General features: G+C 44.8%; 3 protein-coding genes across 5 annotated transcripts in view; 1 reads left to right on the top strand and 2 right to left on the bottom strand.

Annotated features, from left to right (window-relative positions):
* LOC118116225 (transcription factor IIIB 90 kDa subunit) overlaps nt 1-4,370 on the top strand; it is a 71,728-nt gene extending 67,358 nt beyond the window's left edge. For all 3 annotated transcript variants that reach the window (XM_035167671.2, XM_035167672.2, XM_035167670.2), the window contains 2 exons: nt 2,058-2,214; nt 3,083-4,370. In XM_035167671.2, coding sequence (XP_035023562.1) covers nt 2,058-2,214; nt 3,083-3,120 — 195 coding nt within the window. In that variant the 3' untranslated portion in view covers nt 3,121-4,370. The remainder of the gene's footprint in view (nt 1-2,057; nt 2,215-3,082) is intronic.
* Nucleotides 4,371-9,432: 5,062 nt separating this feature from the next.
* On the bottom strand, nt 9,433-10,815 carry LOC118116227 (nuclear factor 7, brain-like). Its single transcript, XM_035167674.2, has one exon. It carries the CDS (start codon nt 10,813-10,815, stop codon nt 9,433-9,435), a length of 1,383 nt encoding a protein of 460 aa, XP_035023565.2.
* Nucleotides 10,816-18,924: 8,109 nt separating this feature from the next.
* Nucleotides 18,925-20,292, bottom strand: LOC118116642 (zinc-binding protein A33-like). Its single transcript, XM_047341671.1, has one exon. The coding sequence runs from the start codon at nt 20,290-20,292 to the stop codon at nt 18,925-18,927; it is 1,368 nt and encodes a 455-aa protein (XP_047197627.1).
* Between the last annotated feature and the right edge of the window lie 3,555 nt (nt 20,293-23,847).

Here is a 23,847-nt window from a genome sequence, read left to right as displayed (position 1 = left end):
GGTGGGGGGAAACTCAGCGGGGGGGAACTAAAGGACAAAGTCAGGGGGAAGGAGGGAGGAGAGGTTGATACTTTGTGGTTTTAGTTTTGCAGTTTAACCGCTGATCAGTAGAGAAACAGACGAGTCGGACCCACTAATGTTACCGTGAAGGAGGGAGGAGAGAAGGATGCAGTGAGGAAGGGTGGAGAGGAAATGTGAAATAATAGAGAGGTGGGAGGAAATGAAAGGGAAATTGGAGGAAGAGACGGCAGCAGGGGGAAGCAAGAGGAAGCAGGAGAAAGCAGGAGAGCAGAGAAAGCAGGACCAGGAGGAAGCAGGGGGGAAGCAGGAGAAAGCAGGGGAAGCAGGAGGAAGCAGGGGGAAGCAGGAGGAAGCAGGAGAAAGCAGGAGAAAGCAGGGAGGAAGCAGGGGGAAGCAGGAGGAGAGAAAGCAGGAGGAAGCAGGGAGGAAGCAGGAGGAAGCAGGGCCTCAGCAGGAGGAAGCAGGAGGAAGAGGAAGCAGGAGGAAGCAGGAGGAAGCAGGGCCTCAGCAGGAGGAAGCAGGAGGAAGCAGGAGGAAGCAGGAGGAAGCAGGGCCTCAGCAGGAGGAAGCAGGAGAAAGCAGGGCCTCAGCAGGGGGAAGCAGGAGGAAGCAGGAGAAAGCAGGGCCTCAGCAGGAGGAAGCAGGAGGAAGCAGGAGGAAGCAGGGCAGGGAAAGCAGGAGGAAGCAGGAGGAAGCAGGGCCTCAGCAGGGACTCCAACAGGCTGTTGCCGGGGAAATATCTCTCCGTCACAGAGCGACCCTCCACCTGCTTCTCCTCCAGTTTTATACTCAGCTGAAAGGAAAGTGATTCTTTTTATTGCAAAAACGGAAAATCTGAATTTATCAGTTTGTCTATTTAGATTATTTTCTTCCTGAAGAAATGATGAGAAAAAACAAAAATCTTGCAGAAGAGTTTCAGGAGCTTCAGTGTTTTCTGTGCAGGAGACGAGCTTCCACAGACTTTAGACTTTTTAACTTTGCAGAACTTTCACATTCACAAAAACACTATATGAAGCACAAGAGGAAAGAAACACTGAAAACACATCATACAACTATTAAATATAAATTTCCCTCTTTCGTTTTTTTTGATGAGATCTTAGATGAAAACAGGTTTTTATTTATTTATAATAATTATTTCTGCCTGTGAATGTGACCGTGGTGAATTAGAAAAGATAAATGATAAGTGTTTGTGTTTTTAGTGTCTCTGGAACTCTGATCCTTCTGGTGGTCAGATACAAAGTGGAACATTCATCCTGGCAGCTCCGCTCTGACTGTTATTCAGTCGTGGTTTCCTCTGTTCAGATCCTCTGGTCTCTGTCGTCTCTGTCGTCTCTGTCGTCTCTGTCGTCTCCAGCCTCTGCAGCAGAGCTCCATGACACCGGCTGTTTGTTTCCTCCCTCTGCTGCTGCCAGCGTGTCCTCGTGTTTCAGGCTCCATGTTTGTCTCCCAGCAGGAAAATCCTCCTGGTTACAGAATCACCTGCAGTCGCCCGCGGGGCAGGAAGTCGTCATATTGATGCGTGAACGTTTGACAGCTCGTGTGAAATCTAAACGTGGTGAAATGCAGAAGAAGACGCTCTGATTACCTCGTTGCCCCCCCGTTCACCCTCACCCCTTCACTTTGATTTGACACGCTCTCTCCGTGAACGCTGACGGGCGCCTTTGCCCCGAGGCTGCGTTTGACCTCCGACCCGTTCTGTTCGACACAGACTGGAACAGATTGCGAAGAAGTCAGAACCTTAATTTAGATGTAATATTAGATAATAAAGGTCGTGGTTCCGCTCTGATTCTGTGTTTAGTCGTATGTGCAGATGCTGCAGCAGATGAAATGTCTCCTCGCCGCAGCGTGCACACTCCTCCCGCCCCCTGCAGCTCCATGTTCATTATTTTTATATCAGTTTAGAGGAAGTGGGGCAGGTGAGTTGACATCGAGTTTAGATTTCCCTCGGGGAGGAAATTTTCCTTCATGTCACGCGGAGGAAAATATTAAAAATACAGAACGACGCACAAAAACGACAATATTTCCTGTTTCCTCAGGTTGGCTCCTCCAACCCCCTGCCGGTGCCGGTGGGAGACCCCGCGGTCGGAGTGCTGGTGGAGAGCGGGCCGGTCGTCTACGATGAGGCTGCTGATGAGGAAGAGGAGGAGGAAGAGGACCCCTGCATGAGCGCCATGGAGATGATGGGCAGCAACGGTGAGTTCGAAGTTTGATCAGATCTCGATTCCTCCTCGGTCCCTGCAGTGTAGGTCATGAGCCCCGCCTCCTCCATGTTAGCAGATGGGTCATGGACCTAAAGAGTCAAAGCACACATCAAGTGAATGTTTGTCAAAGATGGTTTCTGTCATTTGAGGTAGTTTTTGTTTGTTTGTTTGTTTTTAATTAGTTATTTGACGTGATTTGATGTAAAAACGTGGTCAAACCTCACGTCACAAGTTTCACAGTCGACATTAAAACAAAGTAAAACAATTATTATGAAAATAAAGTGATTAATCAACTAATAATGTTTCTGTGTTTGACGCAAGATAAAAGTTGAGACAGACTCTCGCACTGATTGAAGTTAAAACATCGTGATGATTATTAAAAAGATAATCTTCATCTTCTCCATCTCTGCATTTGAACGTTTGAATTTCTCTGACGCTGACGCAGCTTCTGACTGTGAAAGAGTTTTTTTTAATGAATCTGCCGCTCGGGGTCACGGCTCCGTTTCCTGCTCCGACTCCTGCTGAGTTTTAATGAGCCGTCGCTAAGATTCAATTTCTCCACTTTACGTCTGTGGCTGTTAAACTTTAAGGTCTCTGACTCGGCCGCAGTAAAGAAAACAAGCTTCTTAATAGATTCCTGTAGTGGAAACTCTTTGTTTGTAGTCCGTGACTCCCCTGAGAGGTCAAAGGTCAGGGTCAGACGCGGGGCCTCAGTGTTGAAACTTTTATTTCATTTCACCACAAATCTGTGGAACCTGAGCGTGAGGCCGTCGTCCAGTAAAACCTTTTGCCTTGTTCCATGTTTCTCCTGGATTTTAAAATAACACTTGCGACATTTAACTTCTCCTTCTCTCCTCCAGATTACGGCTGCGATGGAGAGTACGACGAGGGATTCTAGCTTCGGCCTCCTCGGCTCATTATCTGTTGTGGGTTCGCTCCATTTTGGATCCCCGACTGCATCACGTGTTCACGACAAAGGGAAACAAAATGGCTGCAGCCACGGATGAGAACTGTGAAGCCGAGAGGAAGAATAAAAACTCCCGCTCCTCCTCGTCCAGTTCGGCCTGGACGCACAGAGCGGACAGAGGAGGGGGGGGGGGGAGTGGAAAGGAGGGATAGTGCCGACACTGCGAAGGAAGGAAGTTCAACTGGGACAAACATTCATACAGTTAGGTTACATGCAACTGTTTTAATAACATATACATGACTGTGTTTTAATACTTCACGGTGAAAACCAGTCATTTAAATGCTGCTAAAGCAACGATCATTAAAGAGAGACATGCTGCGGTCGTCTCTCTGCAGGATTCCTCTCCTGGTTTTAACCTTTTCCATCGTTTAGTCACCGGAAACACAAGTGGAACAAACTGTCTTCATCCTTCAAGCTGCACTTATCACTCGAGTACTTAACAGGCAGCGACGTGAACAACTTCCTGTCGACCTCCGAACCGAGTTCCTACACTTCAGCGTCTCTCCGCAGCAACACGCTCTCCAAACAAGCTTCTGCCAATCAGGGAGCGTGGGATCAATCATTGCTACCAGTGATTGGCCGATTGTATTTTTTCAGGTAGATTTAAAGCCTTCTGTGATTGGTGGACGGACGCGAGCCGCCTGCGTCTCCGAAGCCAAAGTCTCACAGCGACGACGCCTTCGAACAAGAAATCCCAGGTCAATGTTTGTTGTTGAATCTGAAATAGTGAGATTTTAGTGCATTTTTTATTTTGCTGGTAATTCAGTTTGGGCTTTTCCTGATTATTTTGTGACAGAACCGATTTAATTTAACGAGGTCGTATCTTTTCCTTTTGAGTTAATCATGCTTTACGATGTCCACAGAGGCGTTTAGAGTCGGGGGGGGGGGGCGATGTTTTTTCCAGTGGAAGGAGGGAGCCCCGTCAGAGAGAAGATCTATTTTCTATTTAAGGTTTTATGATTTTTTGTGTTGGAGTAATGACACTTGAGAGGTGAAAGTGATTGTGGCCTTTTCACTGTGTCCACACACACACACACACACACACACACACACACACACACACAACAGTGTTTAACGAGGCGTCCCTGAACGCCTCTGCTGCTGCTGCTGATGTTACAACCTGCATACTGTTGTGTGAGTTTGCTGCTAAAGTAAAGATTTCACTACGTGAGAAAAAGAAACGTTTCCTCGTCCCTCAAGTGTTTGCACGTGTGTCGTGTGTGAAGATGTTGGATGTTGACGTCGAGCATCTGGATATCAGGACGTCGGTGGAATTACAGACAGTCGCAGACGCTGTTTTCACACCTGCACATTCTCCAGAGTCTCTCCTGCAAAATCAAAACCCTGGAGAATGTCCAAAAGAGTCGTGCACGTTCATCACCTCACCTGGAACGTTGTGTGTTTTTTTACTCCCGGTGCAGGAAACAGAATCTTTCTCAGCCACGATGCAGATCTCAGTTTACTTTCTGCTCAGCCTCACGCCTCGTTATTTCATCCTCTAATTAATTCCAGTGGAGACTAATATTTACACAGTCGATTAAATCAAATTAATCTCCACATAAATAATATAGACGAGTGCAGAGTGTAAACGCAGCAGCAGGAATCCCAGTGTTTGATTGGGCGAAATTATTTCTCTTTACACTTGATTAGGATTCACTACAAACCTCATTTGCATTCGTCGACGTGGGAGAATCGTCGAGGCTCTAAAATCATTATGTTCTTATTCACCTCGGCTGCTGTTCATTAGAGAAGTGATTTAACAGGAGCTCGCGGATAATGAGTTTACAGCTTCTGTCCTCGAACACAGAGCAGGTGAGAGGGAAGACGAGCGGCTGACGAAGGGTGGAGATGTATTACACCGAGGATCAGGGCCACTTACAGGGAGGAAAGATGTTTTAATCATAACATCGCAAGAATAAAGTCGTAATGTTATGAGAATAAAGTCAGAATTTTAGGGAACATCTGAAGATCAGCCTGTAGCATTCAAATGAGGAATGTGGAGAATTCTTCTTGTCTTAGTTCAACTTTATCCTCATTTTTCACATTTAAATATGAATTTATTCTTTTACTGACTTTTTTTCTTGTTTAAGATTTTATTCTCATAACATCATGACTCTTTCCTCATTTAATAACAACTTGTTGTAATATTACAGCCTTGTTCTTAAAATCTCAGATTATCTTCTCTCCTCAACGTGGCCCGAACTTTTCTTTTAAGAGCTGCAAACCAAAGCAAACATTTGATATCATACTAATGAAAGACATTTATTTACCTCGTTTGTGTTCATTCAATTAAATTTCGATTGTGTTGTGATCAGTCGCTGGTTTCAGGGGTTTAAATCACATAAAGGAACTTTTTAAACCAAGTGAAAGTATAAAGCAGAGGTCTGTCGAATTAGATTTGTAACAAACAGAAGAACAAAAGAACGATCAGCTCCGTTATTCCCTCATGAGAATTATGTGCATATCAGCCTCTCAGAAGCAAATCAGAGCCTCTTTTATCTCGTTTAGTGTTAGTTACTCGCTCCGTTTCAGACAAAGAAGGAGGAAACAAAGATGGAGAGAGGGAGGGAGGAGGAGGAGGAGAAGAGAAAGAGGCAGATTAAACGGACCATTAGACCAAAATGACTCCTGTGAAGAGGGATCAGAAAACAAACCGGGCCGCTGGCAGCGCGAGGAGGCAATTACCGTCATTATTATTGTGATCATGTTTACTGTGATTATTCACCGCGATGCAGCTCAACTGGTGACAGGAGGACGGAGATTCAGTTCGTTGGATCAGAGGATCGTCAGGTAAATGCATTAGAACTTAATATAGAATATATATTTGCCATAAATTAAACTGTGCCTCAATAAATACATCTTAATAGAAAATGTAAATATACAGAGAAGGTAAAATAGCTAAATAGACATAAAGAAATAATCTACATTCATCTATATAAATAATTTCACCTGCAGAAAAATGGAAGGTAAACAAAGTTGTTCACTTATTAGCAAATCTCAACTTTCACCTTTTCACTCTTTATTTAAATGTTTGTTTTATTCTGTCTCCGACGGTGACCAGCTCCGAACGACCTCGTCAGCCAAAGGTTAAAAAATATCTGGGCAGGTAATTAACTCCTTAACGAGAACCCACCTCCGGGCTGCGTTCACCGTAGCCATGGCAACCGCGGCCATAGTGCTTCATGCTGTGGTGGAGTCGATGGTGGAGGCTTTTTAACCACACACACACACACACACACGTTAAACACACACTGTGTTTCCCCTCCATGCTGATGTCGACAAATGATTTTCTTCAGCACCGTCCTCCTCTGAATTTGAGCCGGTTTCCTTCGATCTGTCTGATTCTCGGTCGGAGGCTGAAGAGACGATCAATGTTTTATTTTTCCTCTCTGAATGACTTCATTAACCTTTTCGTGCGGAGCGATAATCGCAGCTCAGGGACGTCCTGCTCCTCCTGCTCGTCCTGCTCGTCCTCCTCGTCCTCCTCTCGGCCTCCGTGCTCCCCGCCTCCTCTTTTCTCTCTGTTACTGTCCCCTCTGCTTCCACCTCCTGTTTCCTTCTCCTCCTCCTCTCCCCTCTCCCAGCCTCCATCTCCCTCGGTGCTCTTTCCCTGTACAGCCTGATTGCTCATAATCACTCACAGTCTGTTTCTGTGACTAATGGGCCTATTAGAGTGGGACTGGGGCCGAGTGGTCGCCGGGCAGCCAGTGTTCACTTCCCCCCCACAGACGCTGGTGAGTCTGGTTTGTGTGATTTCAATGTGCAGCTCGGTAGGTTGGTGTAACGCTGACTGCACCGGGTCTCCGTTTGACCACAGCAGCAGAACCATGGAGCCACAACATGAGGGAATGTGAAGAGAAGACTCTTTTACTGTGAGACAGTTTCACACATGAAGGACCGACCGTCCCTTACCTCCAATCAAGCTGCACCAGGTCTCACAATGTCAAATGTCCAAAAACCTCCCGTCTCACATTGTTGAAGACGTTGAAACCACATTCCTGGATCTTCCTCCTCTGTTCAGATCCAGAATCGAATGAGTTCGTTCTTGTCCAAAACTTTCACCACAACAAACAGACAGGATGAAACATGACGGTCAACTAAGAGTCAACTAAAAATAATCCTACGTCTACAAGTGATTACATTAGTGAGTCAATTAAACAATTACGGAAGATTGACAGAAAATCTAATCATAATGTCCAAGCGTCCATATACGTTCAAGGATTTACACAGGTGTGTGCGTGTGCGTGTGTGTGTGTGCGTGTGCGTTCGTGCGTGTTCAGCTTGGCAGCCTTCACTCTTCCATTTGCATCACATCAACACGCTAAGCTCTTACATAACCAGAACCCTGAGGAGGGGAGGAGGAAAGAGAGGAGGATGAAGGAGGAGGGTATGATGGAAGATGAAATGGGGACGAGAGAATGTAAACGTGAGTAATGGAAGAGAGAAGGATGAGGAGGGAGGAGAAGAAGTGAGAGAGAATAAATAGAAGGCTGAGAAATGAAAGAGAAGGAGTAGAAGACAGAGGAACTATAAATAGATTGACCCTTTTTCTCCAGTTCCCAGGAAATAATTCCACATTAAAACAAATGGATATTTTCTGGTGTTTAGATCCATGAGGTTTTTCACTTTGGTTCAGATTATCAGACGTCATCTTCGCTCCTTTCATTCTTCTAACAATATGAAGTGTTGACCAGATTTGAAACCTGGTGTGAATCTGGATCGGGGGGGGGGAGATGCAGGACTTTCTGGGATATTGTGAGATGTAATTTGAACCATTTACAGTTTCCCAGAGAAATAATTCATGGATCTTTATGAAAAATAACAGACATATTTAGAAGAAGAACATCTGACACATATATTTAGCACTAGTTTTATTAGATTAACTGTTAAAATACTTATTTGTGAACTAACTCTGCATCCACTTGTCCTTTGGCCCCAATTTAATTTAAATCCACCGACAGGACAATGTCATTTTATCAGATGAAGGAAAAGGTCCCAGGTAAAATATTCTCACATCACAATATTAATATTTCATCCGTAGATTTCCCCAGTTGCAGAAAACAAGATTGTGCAAATGAAAAGGTCAATAAAACAGAAGAAGAAACGTTGACTGCGGCTCCACCAGGAGTTTCCCTGTTTCATGTGTCACGTCTCCTCCTGCAGAGCTGTCAGCAGGAGGAGGAGGAGGAGGAGGAGGAGGAGGAGGAGGAGGCAGACTTTCTGAATAAAGGCAACAGCACAAACCTCTTAATTACTGAATAATTTATGGAGCCTTTAAAAACAGAAGCAGGAGTCTGTTATCGACGGGAGCCCCCGGTAATGAGGCCGGGCAGGAGTGTGAGCAGATGGGAGGATTCTCGCATGATAACTGTGTGTGATGCAAACTCACTAATGACTTACTGTAAAGACGGTGTGACGTGTGTGTGTCTGTCTGTGTGTGTGTGTGTCATCACGTGTGCAGGCAAGTGTGACATCTGGAAAACGGAAATAAGAAAAACCACGAGAAGAAAACTTGCTTAGTGAAGTGACACTTCTCCAAATTTACACCAAAGGCAACACACACACACACACACACACACATTGATTTTGTGTCTTTGTGGGGGTTTTCTATCTTAAATATAACTCAATTTAAAAACCTGAAACTATCTGAGTGTTAAATCCTACTTAATGACAGATAATGTTATATTTACATTTCAACTTAAAAAAGGTCAGAACTCTGTTTCTGTTTCATAGTTTTTATTATTTTGATCACAATATTAAAATCACATCACTAGGCTGCTGTTGAATAAACACTTTTACAGACAGAATCATTTTGGCTTCATCACATCAAACAGACAAATGTTCATATATGTTGGATTATTTCATATGTGAACAGACTTTATGTGATTAAACATGAATCATGTCTCATGTGTGAGTTTTAATAAAGTTTGTTGAATGTGAACAATGATCAGCTGTTATTGATAAATGTGTTTTTATGTGGATCTTCATCAGTTTGCTCGACTTCATGGATCCACACAAAATCTAAATGATAGAAAACATTTTCCATGAAAGTAAAAAACAAACCAAAGATAAAGATCAGAAAATAATGAAATCTTTTTACACACGTGGAAAAGTCGACAGGAGAAATAAAAACGAGTGAGAAGTAAAAGGAGAAATAAACAAAGCTTTAGAATAACGAGTTTAACTTTTAAATTCAGCAGATTTCTCTTGAAGAAATAAACATGATGAATAAAATCTTTCTCTCTAACTGCTCTGATCCAGCGTCACAGAGACATTCACAGGTAACAGCTTCAAGTGATCTCCAGTGTTAAAGTATGGAAACATCTTCTGAGTGAAAGTGTGTGTGAAGGTGTGAATGTGTTTGTTAGTATCAGGATCAGAGAACGACAGTTCTCCTCTGTTCCAGTCCAGTTTCACTCTGATCCTCTGGATCTTCTGCACAGAGAGACGAGATGATGCTGATGGTGACTCTGCTTTGTATTTACCTTCACGGAACCTTATTCTCCATGATTCAGACAGTTTGTTTCCCTTCCTCTGGACAGACTCTGCTCTTACACCCACTGTCCAGCGTGTACTGTCTCCAACCAGGACGTCCCAGCTGTGAGTCCCTGAGTTAAAACCCTCAGATCCCAGGACTGAGAAGTAATAATCAAACCTCTCTGGATTGTCAGGAAGCTTCTGTCTCTTTCCTCGTCTCAAACTGGTCAGATCTTCAGACAGGACGAGTTCTGGATGAGCAGAGTTTGGGTCCAGAACCACAGGACTGTAGGAGACCACGTCCTTCATCTTGTTCCAGATGTTGAAGCTCAGGTTGCCCAGATGTTTGGCCTCGTCTATCAGAGCTCCTGAGGCCAGCTGTGGATCATCCAGCAGGGGGCGCTGCTGGACTCGTTCCACTGCAGCCTTGTAGTTGAGCAGGAGCGAGGCGTCTTCAGCTCTCAGCTCGTCCTCTGTGGTTCTGATTGTGTCTGAAAGAGCCGTTATGTCTCTGCTCAGAGACTCAATCTTCTCCTTCATCATCCGACTCTTCTGCTCCTCTTCCTCCTTCAGTGCAGCCATCCTGGCCTCCTCTTCCTCCTCCAGAAACTGATGAAGCTTTTTAAACTGCTCCTTGATCTGCGTCTCTGTGAGTCCGGCCTGGACCTTAATGTGTTCTGCTGTTTGTTCACACTTTACTTTAACACGTTCAAAACACTGTAACTTCTTCTTCAAGGGCTCCAGAGTTTCCTGAAGCTGCTTCTTGTGTTGTGGTGCAGCTTCATCGATGGGTCTGAATCTGTGGTCGGTGTGTTTTTCTGAATCTCTGCAGACGAGACACACTGGCTGCTGATGGTCCAGACAGAAGAGTCTGAGTTTCTCTGAGTGCAGACTGCAGAGAGCATGTGAAGAGCTCTGATCTCTCTCCTGTAAGAAGGTCTCACACAGGTTCTTTAACGCCAGGTTACAAGGTGGTTCCTCCATTGAAGATCTTCTCTTACAAAGTGGACACACTTTTACTTCTTTGTCTTTCCACCAGCTCTTCAAACAGTCTTTACAGAAGCTGTGGCTACATAACAGAAGAACAGGATCTCTGAAGACATCATGGCAGACGGGACAGCAGAGATCCTCTTCTGATCTGGAAGCCATTGAGTCTCCAGGTGAAGCTGAAAACAGACAGTCAGTCAGTCACAGCTCCACGTGGTTCACTGAGGTTTACTTCCTGTCTGAGTCGAGGTGTTTGTTAAACTCACGGTCAGTGTGTGGAGCGTCGGCAGGTTGTAGTTTGACTCTTCTCTCCTGTAGCTGGACTCACTCAGGACGTTTGGTCTGGTTTGGTTTAGTTTGGTTTGGAAGGTGAATGTGATCGTCTGGTTTTCAGCCTGCGTCTCTTCAGGGAGGAACAGATGCTTCCTGGTTTCTCTGGTGTGTCAGGACACGATTGTAAAAAGTAATTCAAGCCTTGGATTTGATAACTGGTCAAAAGTCATTTGGCAGCAACAAGCTCACACAGACAAGAGACTTGGTGTAAAATAGCTGCTTGAATATGTTTGTGATCTGCTGAGTGTTCAATGTTCAGAGGAAGTTCTGCTCGCGTGAAAGTGAAAGTTAAATATTAACAGGAAGTGCAGGGGGTCTGTGACGTAACTGCAGAGCTGAAGTCTCATTAAAGAGACAGAAGCAAAATGCAAACAAATGGAAACAATGTCAGAAAATGAAAAGAGGGTTTTATAGATATCCAACTTCCCAGCAACACTTTCCAGCTCCTCTTCCATCCTGAGCCATTCCTCAGCCAAATGGGATGTAAAGCACCAGGAGACCTCCTGATGAAATGCCTGAACCACCTCTCTCCCTTTTCACGAGAAGGAGCAGCAGCTCGACTCCGAGCTCACTCACCCTGGCTGAGCCCAGCCACCGGATGGAGAAAACCAATTTCGGCCGCTTGTATCCATGAAATCATTCTGCTCATCTCAGGGTTTGGATGTGAATCTAGATCTACTGGTTGAAAAGCTTCACATGATCATGGCCCCGGGGTTGGAGGTGCTGATCTCCTCCCAGCTGCTTGGCTGAGTCTGAGTCTGCATTACTCTGCACCAGGTTCCCTGGGTTCAGTCATACACCTTCTTCAAGTCCACAAACCGTGACCCCCCTTGACAGAATGGAATCTGTGTTGCTCTGTCTGAATCGGTCAGAGACTCTTCTCCAGGACCCTGGCATAGACCTTCCCCTGGAGGCTGGACAGTGTGATACCTTGATAGTGTCTGCCCCCCTTCTGAAGGGGACCCACCTCCCCACTCAGACCCTTCACAGGTACTGACCCCGAATAATATCTAATCAATCCAGTTTCATTTATTCAACAGCATTATAACATTTATCTGTTTACTCACTGAAACACTGAAGAAAACAACACATGTCTCCTCAAAGACCAGGAGGGACCAGTTCCCAGATCTGTCCACAGAACGGAGAACTGATTCTGAAACAGAAAATGTTCTTGCAGAATAAATCAGATCAATGAAAGTCTGTAAAAAAGTGAAAACTGCTCCTGCATGAAAAGTGAACCAAACCCCCCACGGGGGAAAACGTGGGGGGGCAGGTTCGTCCTCCAGACTGTTTCAGAACCTCCTGCTGGGAGAGAGTCTGTGTAGATAAGAGAAATGATCATTACAGGAGGACGGAGACAGGAAGGCCGCGGTGTCGGACACGTTTCCTCCGTCAGCAATCAGCTCATTAATCTTGTGTTGACCTTCAGAGGACGAGTCAGTCAGAGAGGAGGAGGAGGAGGAGGAGGAGGATTCATCCTGGCGTTGGTGGCGCTCGGACCAAGGTGCGTATGATGATATCGTGGGTTCAAATCCTGCCTGTGACCTTTGGTAAATGTCATGGTGCTCTCTCTCTGCTGCCTGTCACTTCTCCACCAGCAGAAAGAACAGGAGCGTCACTCAGACTTCACTGGGAATCACAACATGTCATTGAAGGTCAGAGGTGATTCAAACAACTTATGGTTTTGTGATTATGATCCATTATACTACAAATAGAAGCTGTTGTATCTATAAATGTCCTTTTTGAAACTTTAGAATAGTGGCTCCGATCAATGATGTGGTAATTATTCTTTAAGTTAAACGCTCCAATCAGTACCTGTAGTATAAGAATAGAAATAAGGAAAGGAAATGAGAGGAGAGGGAAGGAAAGGAGAGGAGAGGGTGGAAGTGAAGGACGAGGATGTGCTGATGAGCGTTTCTGCCGACAGGTTTGAACGATGGGTTTTTCTTGCTGCAGATGAGTTTCCTCTCCCCGTCGTCACGGCCGACACGAGACAGAGGAGTCACTACGACACCTCTGCAGAGAAAACAGCCGGCGGAGCGAATCCCGACAGCAGCGACAGGAAACACCCGAGGTGAGCGGCTCCGTGATGGCGTCTGTCCAAGAGAAGATCAACAAGCCACGAGCTGAAGCTGCAAGGGGGGGGGGGCGTTCACGGCTCTTTAAACACTGAAGCATCAGCAGGTTAAAGTTAATCAGTTAATTATTTGACACTGGAATTTGCATCATCCCTGCAGCTGTGCTTTGTTTTGGAAGAAGTCGGAAGCTCAAAGTAGGAGAAGTTACATAACTGATAACTTCACTCACGATATTAATTAATAAACTGTGTCATTAACTCCTGAGTTTACACAGTGAGATGTTATCAAGGCATTAATATTCACTTTCAGAGCTTTAAATCAGTCGTACGTCATTTAACATATTAAATCTATTGTGAATACACACGTGCATCAGATCGTATGAAGCGTTAATAAATCATATAGTGTTTTTAAAGGAGGGAACATGGCGGCATCATAGAAATAAAGAAATGTGGTCAGTCTTTGCAGCTGCGTGTAAAGCGTGAGTGTAAAGTTCTTCGGACACAGAGTTCGTATTTTCACGTTTCATAAATAAACACGAGCTCGTTCATCGCACATCTCGATCAGATGGTGAAATTCACGTCTTCTCAGGATCGGTTGGACCCAATATTTTCCTTTTCTCCGCTCAGGGAAGTGAGAGGACCAGGAGATCCTGCACTGCCCAACTCCATTTTATCTCCTGCTGCTGATTTCTGGAACAAATAGAATAATAAATCTCATTAGACTCGAGGTGTGCAAGGACTTCAGCTGGGTGACGGATTACAGAAACTGGTTTGCAGAGGCCTTCGGAGGAGGAACTCTCCTCTCTTGTGTCTGGATCACGATGCCAAACTCTAAAACCCTCTCAGACCCTGAAACCTCTCCGGCCTGTGAGCGGTCGGGCCACTGGATTAGATGTTCGGTGTAATCTGGAGCCTCGGTGCAGAAACACTCCCACACGGCTCCGGCTCCTTCTCCCTGCTTCCAATTCAACTTGTTGAATCCAGGCCTCTGCCGGGGGGGGGGGCTTTGTATCAGCAGCTACAGAAGATCTACCTACGCTGAGTGTCTCCCTTTGTTTATCTGAGCAGTGTCTCTGTACTGTAACGGATTCAGACCTGATGCGTTCAGCACTGTGAGCCTGTGTTGTTTAGATGGAACCAGCCAGCGGGCGGTGGCGCAGAGAACATGGTCATCGTGCCTCCCTGTTCCCCTGCACCGCCTCCTGCCCCGTCCGGAATTATTCATACGTTTGGGTGAAGTAACACACATGTATTATTCATCCCTGGCTCCCTGGTGTCAAGCTACTCGTGCAGCTACGGCGCCGTGAAAACCTGAAGGGAGCGCTGTGCGTTGGGCTGCGGCACGTTGTGTCAGCGGGCGTACCGTACACAACACTGTGCAACAGTCGTCATTGTGGTGGAGATTTGCATAAGGTGAAAAGGAATTTGGCAAGTCAGTGCTTCCCCCCATAAGAAGAGCAGCGTTGAAAGAGAAGACGAGTTTAAATCCGAGCTGAGATTCTCGAACATGTGGAGCAGCTGAGTTACGGCTCCTGAGCAGCTTCACGTCGGAGGAGGCAGCGACACATGGAGTCAAACCGACTGCGTCATTAAAACCAAATGTCTCGACCTGTCAACACGTTACTGCAGTTAGAGAGCGAGTTTCACCTTCGTCTTCACAAACTTCTTCACAAACCTCTTCAGTCTGTAAAACGTTGAAACAGTTTCTTCTCTTGTTGTTGTGTTAAATAAACTCTTCATCCTCCTGGAGAACGAGAATCATGTTCACTGGGAATCTGTTGTGTTGGTGAGTGACCACATGAAATGGATAAAGTCGTTGGTATCGAGATGTTCTGAACCTCAGTCCGTGCACAAGTCATTTCTCCTCTAGGCTGTAAGTCTATTTAATCCTGACTGATGATTTCCATATCTACAAATCATTCATGTTCACAAACCGTGAATCTACAGTCGAAACCTGCGAGTCCCCTGAACTGTGGGAGGACGAAGACGAAGACTGGAGGGAATCAGACTCCACACAGAAAAGCCCTGGAGATGTTTCCAGTGGTTTTAATAACGGACATGAAACAGGTTTTATAAGTTCTTCACATTGACACGTGGTCGTCAGGGTTTTAGTTTATTTGTTTTGTTTGTGTTTTGTTCGCTCTGTGATTTTGGTCCATTGAACAACAACAGCTGACACGTGTAATATGATGATTCCCCTCAATAATCTGGATATAATCCATGTTACTGTCCCTGAGCTGTGAAGCTAATATACGTGATGGGCTCTAACCACACACACACACACACACACACACACACACACACACACACACACACACACACACACACACACACACACACACACACACGTAAAACGCTCGACTTCAGGTGTTTCTCTTCTCTTCTCTCTTTGATTTTGTGTCTTTGTGGTGTTTTTCTTTCCTGTTTTCTGTTATTCTGATCTTTTGTTGTCTGTGTGTCGTCATTGTAGTTTTGCGTGTCTTCACATTGTCTCTCTGTAGTTGTTTAACATCTTTATCGTCATTGTGGTTGTGTTTTATGTCTTTGTTGGGCCATGGTTCTTTGTGAAACCACACTTCGGCCTACATGTTCAGTCAAGAGCCTGAAGCCGCATGTTCCTCCAAGACTCAGTCTCCCAGGGGCCATCAAAAACCAGAGCAAGGGACACAGGTTTCAACTCCCATTGGTCACTCTGGACCCCATGACCTGTGAGGTCACCGGGCCAATATAAGCCAGGTTCTCCAACTCTTCTGCCCTCTTTCTACACTCCCTCCAAGGAGAGAAGGCGGTCGAGCCTCTTCATCCTCTTCCTACAATCCTTCCACAGGAGGGAAGGCTGTGGAGCCTCTTCTCCAGCTCACATCTTCTCTTCCCATCCAACTCTTCGAGAGGAGCACAAAGGTGCAGCTTCCAGCTCATCTCACCAAGGAAACCTCCTCGCCCTCCAAGCTCTACCAACGTCCTAGCAGCGACTCGATGTCCTGCTTGCAAACTTCAGCCAGCAACTGAGCTACACAGCTCAACCGAAACCAGCAAGACGACACAAAACTGCGAACTGCACAGCAACTTCCTTTTTCCCCTTTCTACGGACTGGTAACACAACTGGGCTTAATAATTATACTAGGCTAAGCAAAGACTGTTTATTCGATTCTGTGTGAGGTCTATAAGTTTGATTTGTGGTGTTGTGATATTTTGGGTACAAGTTATTGAGAAAGTAATGTTAGTCTGTTATGCTCTTCACAGTCTTTCGTTGCATCCAATCTAGTAACTTCCTCTAATTTGGCACACACACAGACACACACACACACACACACACACACACACACACACACACACACACCAGACACACACACACACACACACAGACACACGCATAACTCTTCACCTCATTATCTCTACAGGTCGTAAACATTCCAATAGGGGAAGGGTGTTATCTCTTTGGCCAGCGACCATCTTGAAAGCATTTATTATTGTTGCATAAGTGAATTTCGCCAACCTCTACACTGTCAAGAACCCTATATCCTTCAACTTAGCTAACTATCTATATGGTAATTTTGGTTATAGTTATTAATTTAATTGTTAATCAGAGTTCCAAATTTGTAGTTAGAACCTTTATGAGACTTAATCAATAAATTGGCTATCTTTTCCCTTCCTTTGAAGGGTGGTGCCCCGAGGTAACTTTAATCAATTAAAGTTATTATTTAATATTAATAATAAAATATTAATATTTAATATTTTATTTTGATAACCAAATTTATTGAATGCCGAAAGGCACACCATTTTATGGTATCACGTTTGATGCATTATGGCACAACATCTTGTTAGTCATTTTGTGTCTTCGTGCAGTTGTTATGTATCTTGTTGTGGTCGATTTGCATCTTTGAAGTTGTTTTTGCATCTCTTCACTTTGGGCTCGTTGTTTTGCTTCTCTTGAATGACGTGAACTTCTGTTTTCTCTTTGTTGTAATTTCACTTTAACAGAATTTTACACACACACACACACACACACACACACACACACACACACACACACACACACACACACACACACACACACACACACTCATACATCTGCCCAATAACTAGACTTGTGTGATTCAGAATTTTTTGTGTTTGACACATTTGAAAAATGGATGAAAATTAAACCAAAATGAAACTTTGATTCATCCGTTCACACCCTCACACCTTCACACACACTTTGTCTCTCACGTATCCTCACACACACACACACACACACACACACACACACACACACACACACACACACACACACACACACACACACACACACACACACACACACACACAGTGGCACTCGGAGCTAAGTGGTAATTAGCTCAGAGAAGCTCTGACCCGGACCCACAGCTCCGACTCTTCTTAAAATACAATTCAAAGGAGATGAGCAGCTAATTAACGAATCAGTGAAGTCATACAATCAAACTCATGCTGCGCTCATTATAAATCAATTCACACACCTGCATTAAAGGGAGATGTCCACCGCAGCAATCCGCATGCAGCAGAGTCAAGGGACCCTCTGCTGAACCCGGTAGACTTTTCATGTTTCCTGCCGACCGGCTGGTCATGTGACCTTGAGCCACGTCACAGGAGCCAGTCGTCTAGATTCCCACAATCACATGAATAGAATTCAACAGTCCTGTGCATAGGCCGAGTGTAATTAGCCCAGTTATGTTACCAGTTCATGAAAAGGGGGAAAGGTCCTTTTTGAGGTGCTGTTTAAAGTCCAGTGAACTGGTCTTACTGGTCGTGGCTCCTGTTGTTGTGCATCTGCTGGTCAGACTTTGTGTCGTGGCCAATTGCTTGTGCTGAAGTTCTTAGGCAGGCTCTCGTGTCCCTGCCTTTTGGAAGGTTTCAGCAGTCTGCTTCAGGCAGGCCTGCTCGGAGGTCAAAGGAGCTGGAGCAGGGAGAGGAACCTACTCCTCCTGCAGAGGTCAGTAGAAAAGAGGGGGAACTGGGCTTTTATTGTCCTGGTGACCTCATGGGTCTGGGGGGGGCACACAGTGACCAATAGGGGTTGAAAGCTGTGTCCAGGGGCAGGTTCACACCTAGGTGTGAAGTTGAAGCACCCTGGGAGACTGAGTTCTGGAAGCTCGTCTTTGTCTCCAGAACAAAGAAGACATGTGGTCTCAGGCTTTGTCTTCACATGTAGGCCCAACTATTGTTCACAACTATTAGGTCCCAACATTTAAAAAAGTAATAATTCATGAATAAACGTATATATAACTCAATTAAAAACCTGAAACTATCTGAGTGTTAAATCCTACTTAATGACAGATAATGTTATATTTACATTTCAACTTAAAAAAGGTCAGAACTCTGTTTCTGTTTCATAGTTTTTATTATTTTGATCACAATATTAAAATCACATCACTAGGCTGCTGTTGAATAAACACTTTTACAGACAGAATCATTTTGGCTTCATCACATCAAACAGACAAATGTTCATATATGTTGGATTATTTCATATGTGAACAGACTTTATGTGATTAAACATGAATCATGTCTCATGTGTGAGTTTTAATAAAGTTTGTTGAATGTGAACAATGATCAGCTGTTATTGATAAATGTGTTTTTATGTGGATCTTCATCAGTTTGCTCGACTTCATGGATCCACACAAAATCTAAATGATAGAAAACATTTTCCATGAAAGTAAAAAACAAACCAAAGATAAAGATCAGAAAATAATGAAATCTTTTTACACACGTGGAAAAGTCGACAGGAGAAATAAAAATGAGTGAGAAGTAAAAGGAGAAATAAACAAAGCTTTAGAATAACGAGTTTAACATTTAAATTCAGCAGATTTCTCTTGAAGAAATAAACATGATGAATAAAATCTTTATCTCTAACTGCTCTGATCCAGCGTCACAGAGACATTCACAGGTAACAGCTTCAAGTGATCTCTAATGTTAAAGTATGGAAACATCTTCTGAGTGAAAGTGTGTGTGAAGGTGTGAATGTGTTTGTTAGTATCAGGATCAGAGAACGACAGTTCTCCTCTGTTCCAGTCCAGTTTCACTCTGATCCTCTGGATCTTCTGCACAGAGAGAACAGATAATGCTGATGGTGACTCTGCAAAGTATTTACCTTCATGGAACCTTATTCTCCATGATTCAGACAGTTTGTCTCCCTTCCTCTGGACAGGCTCTGCTCTTACACCCAGTGACCAGATTCTACTGTCTCTAACCAGGACGTCCCAGCTGTGAGTCCCTGAGTTAAAACCCTCAGATCCCAGGACTGAGAAGTAATAATCAAACCTCTCTGGATTGTCAGGAAGCTTCTGTCTCTCTCCTCGTCTCAAACTGGTCAGATCTTCAGACAGGACGAGTTCTGGATGAGCAGAGTTTGGGTCCAGAACCACAGGACTGTAGGAGACCATGTCCTTCATCTTGTTCCAGATGTTGAAGCTCAGGTTGCCCAGATGTTTGGCCTTGTCTATCAGAGCTCCTGAGGCCAGCTGTGGATCATCCAGCAGGGGGCACTGCTGGACTCGTTCCACTGCAGCCTTGTAGTTGAGCAGGAACGAGACGTCTTCAGCTCTCAGCTCGTCCTCTGTGGTTCTGATTGTGTCTGAAAGAGCCGTTATGTCTCTGCTCAGAGACTCAATCTTCTCCTTCATCATCTGACTCTTCTGCTCCTCTTCCTCCCTCAGTGCAGCCATCCTGGCCTCCTCTTCCTCCTCCAGAAACTGATGAAGCTTTTTAAACTGCTCCTTGATCTGCGTCTCTGTGAGTCCGGCCTGGACCTTAATGTGTTCTGCTGTTTGTTCAAACTTTACTTTAACACGTTCAAAACACTGTAACTTCTTCTTCAAGGGCTCCAGAGTTTCCTGAAGCTGCTTCTTGTGTTGTGGTGCAGCTTCATCGATGGGTCTGAATCTGTGGTCGCTGTGTTTTTCTGAATCTCTGCAGATGACACACACTGGCTGCTGATGGTCCAGACAGAAGAGTCTGAGTTTCTTTGAGTGCAGATTGCAGAGAGCATGATCTCTCTCCTGTAAGAAGGTCTCACACACGTTCTTTAACACCAGGTTAGGTGGTTCCTCCATTGAAGATCTTCTCTTACAAAGTGGACACTCTCTTACTTCTTTGTCTTTCCACCAGCTCTTCAAACAGTCTTTACAGAAGCTGTGGCTACATGACAGAAGGACAGGATCTCTGAAGACATCTTGGCAGACGGGACAGCAGAGATCCTCTTCTGATCTGGAAGCCATTGAGTCTCCAGGTGAAGCTGAAAACAGACAGTCAGTCAGTCACAGCTCCACGTGGTTCACTGAGGTTTACTTCCTCTCTCAGTCGAGGTGTTTGTTAAACTCACGGTCAGTGTGTGGAGCGTCGGCAGGTTGTAGTTTGACTCTTCTCTCCTGTAGCTGGACTCACTCAGGACGTTTGGTCTGGTTTGGTTTAGTTTGGTCTGGAAGGTGAATGTGATCGTCTGGTTTTCAGCCTGCGTCTCTTCAGGGAGGAACAGATGTCTCCTGGTTTCTCTGGTGTCAGGACACGATTGTAAAAAGTAATTCAAGCCTTGGATTTGATAACTGGTCAAAAGTCATTTGGCAGCAACAAGCTCACACAGACAAGAGACTTGGTGTAAAATAGCAGCTTGAATATGTTTGTGATCTGCTGAGTGTTAAATGTTCAGAGGAAGTTCTGCTAGCGTGAAAGTGAAAGTTAAATATTAACAGGAAGTGCGGGGGGGGGGGGTCTGTGACGTAACTGCAGAGCTGAAGTCTCATTAAAGAGACAGAAGCAAAATGCAAACAAATGGAAACAATGTCAGAAAATGAAAAGAGGGTTTTATAGATATCCAACTTCCCAGCAACACTTTCCAGCTCCTCTTCCATCCTGAGCCATTCCTCAGCCAAATGGGATGTAAAGCACCAGGAGACCTCCTGATGAAATGCCTGAACCACCTCTCTCCCTTTTCACGAGAAGGAGCAGCAGCTCGACTCCGAGCTCACTCACCCTGGCTGAGCCCAGCCACCGGATGGAGAAAACCAATTTCGGCCGCTTGTATCCATGAAATCATTCTGCTCATCTCAGGGTTTGGATGTGAATCTAGATCTACCGGTCTGTAAAACGTTGAAACAGTTTCTTCTCTTGTTGTTGTGTTAAATAAACTCTTCATCCTCCTGGAGAACGAGAATCATGTTCACTGGGAATCTGTTGTGTTGGTGAGTGACCACATGAAATGGATAAAGTCGTTGGTATCGCGATGTTCTGAACCTCAGTCCGTGCACAAGTCATTTCTCCTCTAGGCTGTAAGTCTATTTAATCCTGACTGATGATTTCCATATCTACAAATCATTCATGTTCACAAACCGTGAATCTACAGTCGAAACCTGCGAGTCCCCTGAACTGTGGGAGGACGAAGACGAAGACTGGAGGGAATCAGACTCCACACAGAAAAGCCCTGGAGATGTTTCCAGTGGTTTTAATAAAGGACATGAAACAAGTTTTATAAGTTCTTCACATTGACACGTGTAATATGATGATTCCCCTCAATAATCTGGATATAACCCAGGTTCTTGTCCCTGAGCTGTGGAGCTAATATACGTGATGGGCTCTAACCACTGAAGTTAACTTTAATCAAACAGCAGCAGGAACTCTCCTGTTGTTCATTTCACGTTTCAGCCCGAGGATCGAGCAGCACCTGTGCTCGTCTCCGCTTCGTTTTTTAAGCAAATTGCGTTTGTCAGATAAAACGTTTCAGTGAGAAGTTCATTCATGTAAAACAAAAAAAACCCAATATATTTATTTAATTTCACAGCAGGATCTCAACAGGACGTAAGAACCCGGCAGCGATGAAACTCTGAGAGAGGAAAGTTTCAGTTCGAGTGAAGTGAGGGAAGCGAGAAGACGACAACAGTGTTTTTGTTTATCTGACAGAAGCATGTTCCTCCACACCTTCGATACACCCCCCACCACACACACACACACACACACACACACACACACACACACACACACACACACACACACACACACACACACACACACACACACACACACACACTGCGCTCCGGCAGGTCCATGATAAGAGCAGAGATGACGGCCGTGGGGACGTAAACCGCTTCTGTTTGCCGGGAAACATCAATCACCCACAAAAGCCGCCTCCCAGGTGGCGGTGACCTCCGGTGACCCCGCAGCTCCACCACACTTCCTGCTGGAAACTTCCTGTGTGTGTGTACAATGTGTGTATTTGTGGGTATTTACACACAGCCTCAGGTCTGCTGTATTATTTTTTTTTAGTTTTATCTCCATAACCAGATTCCCTCCTGGTGTGAGAGTCGCCACATTCACAAGGAGATGCATCTAGATTCACATTCAAGAGCAGAAAATCACGTCCACAGACTGAAAGCTGCTGAGTCCGCTCACCGAGAAGAGAATCAACCGGCCTCCATTTTTACTGCGGTTTATTTTGGAGTTTCACTCGTTGACGACTCCAAACTGCAGCAACAGCTCCGCCACAATAAAAGAGTTTTTCTTTATGTTTGTGAGCAAAGAAAACTGTATTTTCACAGAGTAACTTTCCACCATTGGAACTTTGTGCAATGATAAAAAACAGATTCTATATCCACCAAAATGTAAATGACTGAATTCAAAATTTATTTAATTTTGCATTTATTATGCAAAATAGCACTTAGCAGTTTTATGCTGATATATAACAGGAATTAATGGACTGAATAATAATATTTCCATAACGACAGAATCTTATTAGGTTTTTATGAAGCTTGAAAACCTGCTTTTTAGTGCTTTTTACAACAAATGTAATTTTTTGTAAAGAAAATTTGAAATTTGTTGTTTTAGAAAAAAATACTAAATTCTGATCTGCATGAAAAGTTTAAGTCAGATTCTCCTGTTTGGCTCATTTCTCCATAGAAGAGATTTTATTTTCACATTATAATGAATAAAATAAAAAGTGACGACCTTTAAAGCTGCTAATTTTGCTGTAACATGGGACAATAATTATCTGGTTTCTCTTTGTTGAGAAAGAACTGAGATTAGTTGTGCGTTTCCGTCCTCCTCCACAGATCTTATCCTGTCGTCCAAACGCTGACAGGAAGAACCTGCAGAGTTGTGATGTTTCCCATCGTGTCGTCACCGGCGAGGTTCAGCGCTCGGCTGCAGCGTCGCAGCAGGAGAACGGGGAGCTGATGGAGGATCAGGGTGTCAGATGAGGAAAGGTGTTGAAACATCCAGAGATTAGCGCCCGGGCTTCATCTCCTAATCCCCCCGTCCTCTCCGGGAGCTCTGAGACAATGACAGGGTTTGGGGAAGTGGCTTAACCTGGTGTGGTGCAGATAATCATCACTTCCTCTGCTGACAGGAAGTCGATCCTGTCCTCGGGACGTTCTCGGCTCACGGTGTGTGTTTTGTAACGTTTGCAGGAGTCGTGACGTCCTCAGGAAGAAACGCTCGGTTCCTCTGGTTCCCGGCTGCAGGAGCGAGGAGGAGGAGAGAGGAGCAAATAATGAGGGGGAGAAAATAGGGAAGTTAAGAAAAGAAAGGAAGTGAAACGTTCTCTGTTTTCATGTGTGCGTGAGGCCGCAGCAGAGAAATCGCTCCCTCGTCTCGATGTGTTCTCGCTGTTCCTTCATGGGGACGACACAGAGGTTTAAAAAGATCCAACCCGAACTCGTAACGTCGTGTTTGGTGAAACATCAGCAGGAGACAAACGATGAATAAAGTCTGGGGTTTATCTGCGACCGGGGGGGGGGGATCCAATGGGCTTTGTTTCCCAGCTGTAATGAAGGAGGATCCAGAGC

This window comes from Hippoglossus stenolepis, chromosome 10 (assembly GCF_022539355.2).
Source record: "Hippoglossus stenolepis isolate QCI-W04-F060 chromosome 10, HSTE1.2, whole genome shotgun sequence".
Lineage (NCBI taxonomy): Eukaryota > Metazoa > Chordata > Actinopteri > Pleuronectiformes > Pleuronectidae > Hippoglossus > Hippoglossus stenolepis.
This window is presented reverse-complemented; position numbering and strand designations above follow the sequence as displayed.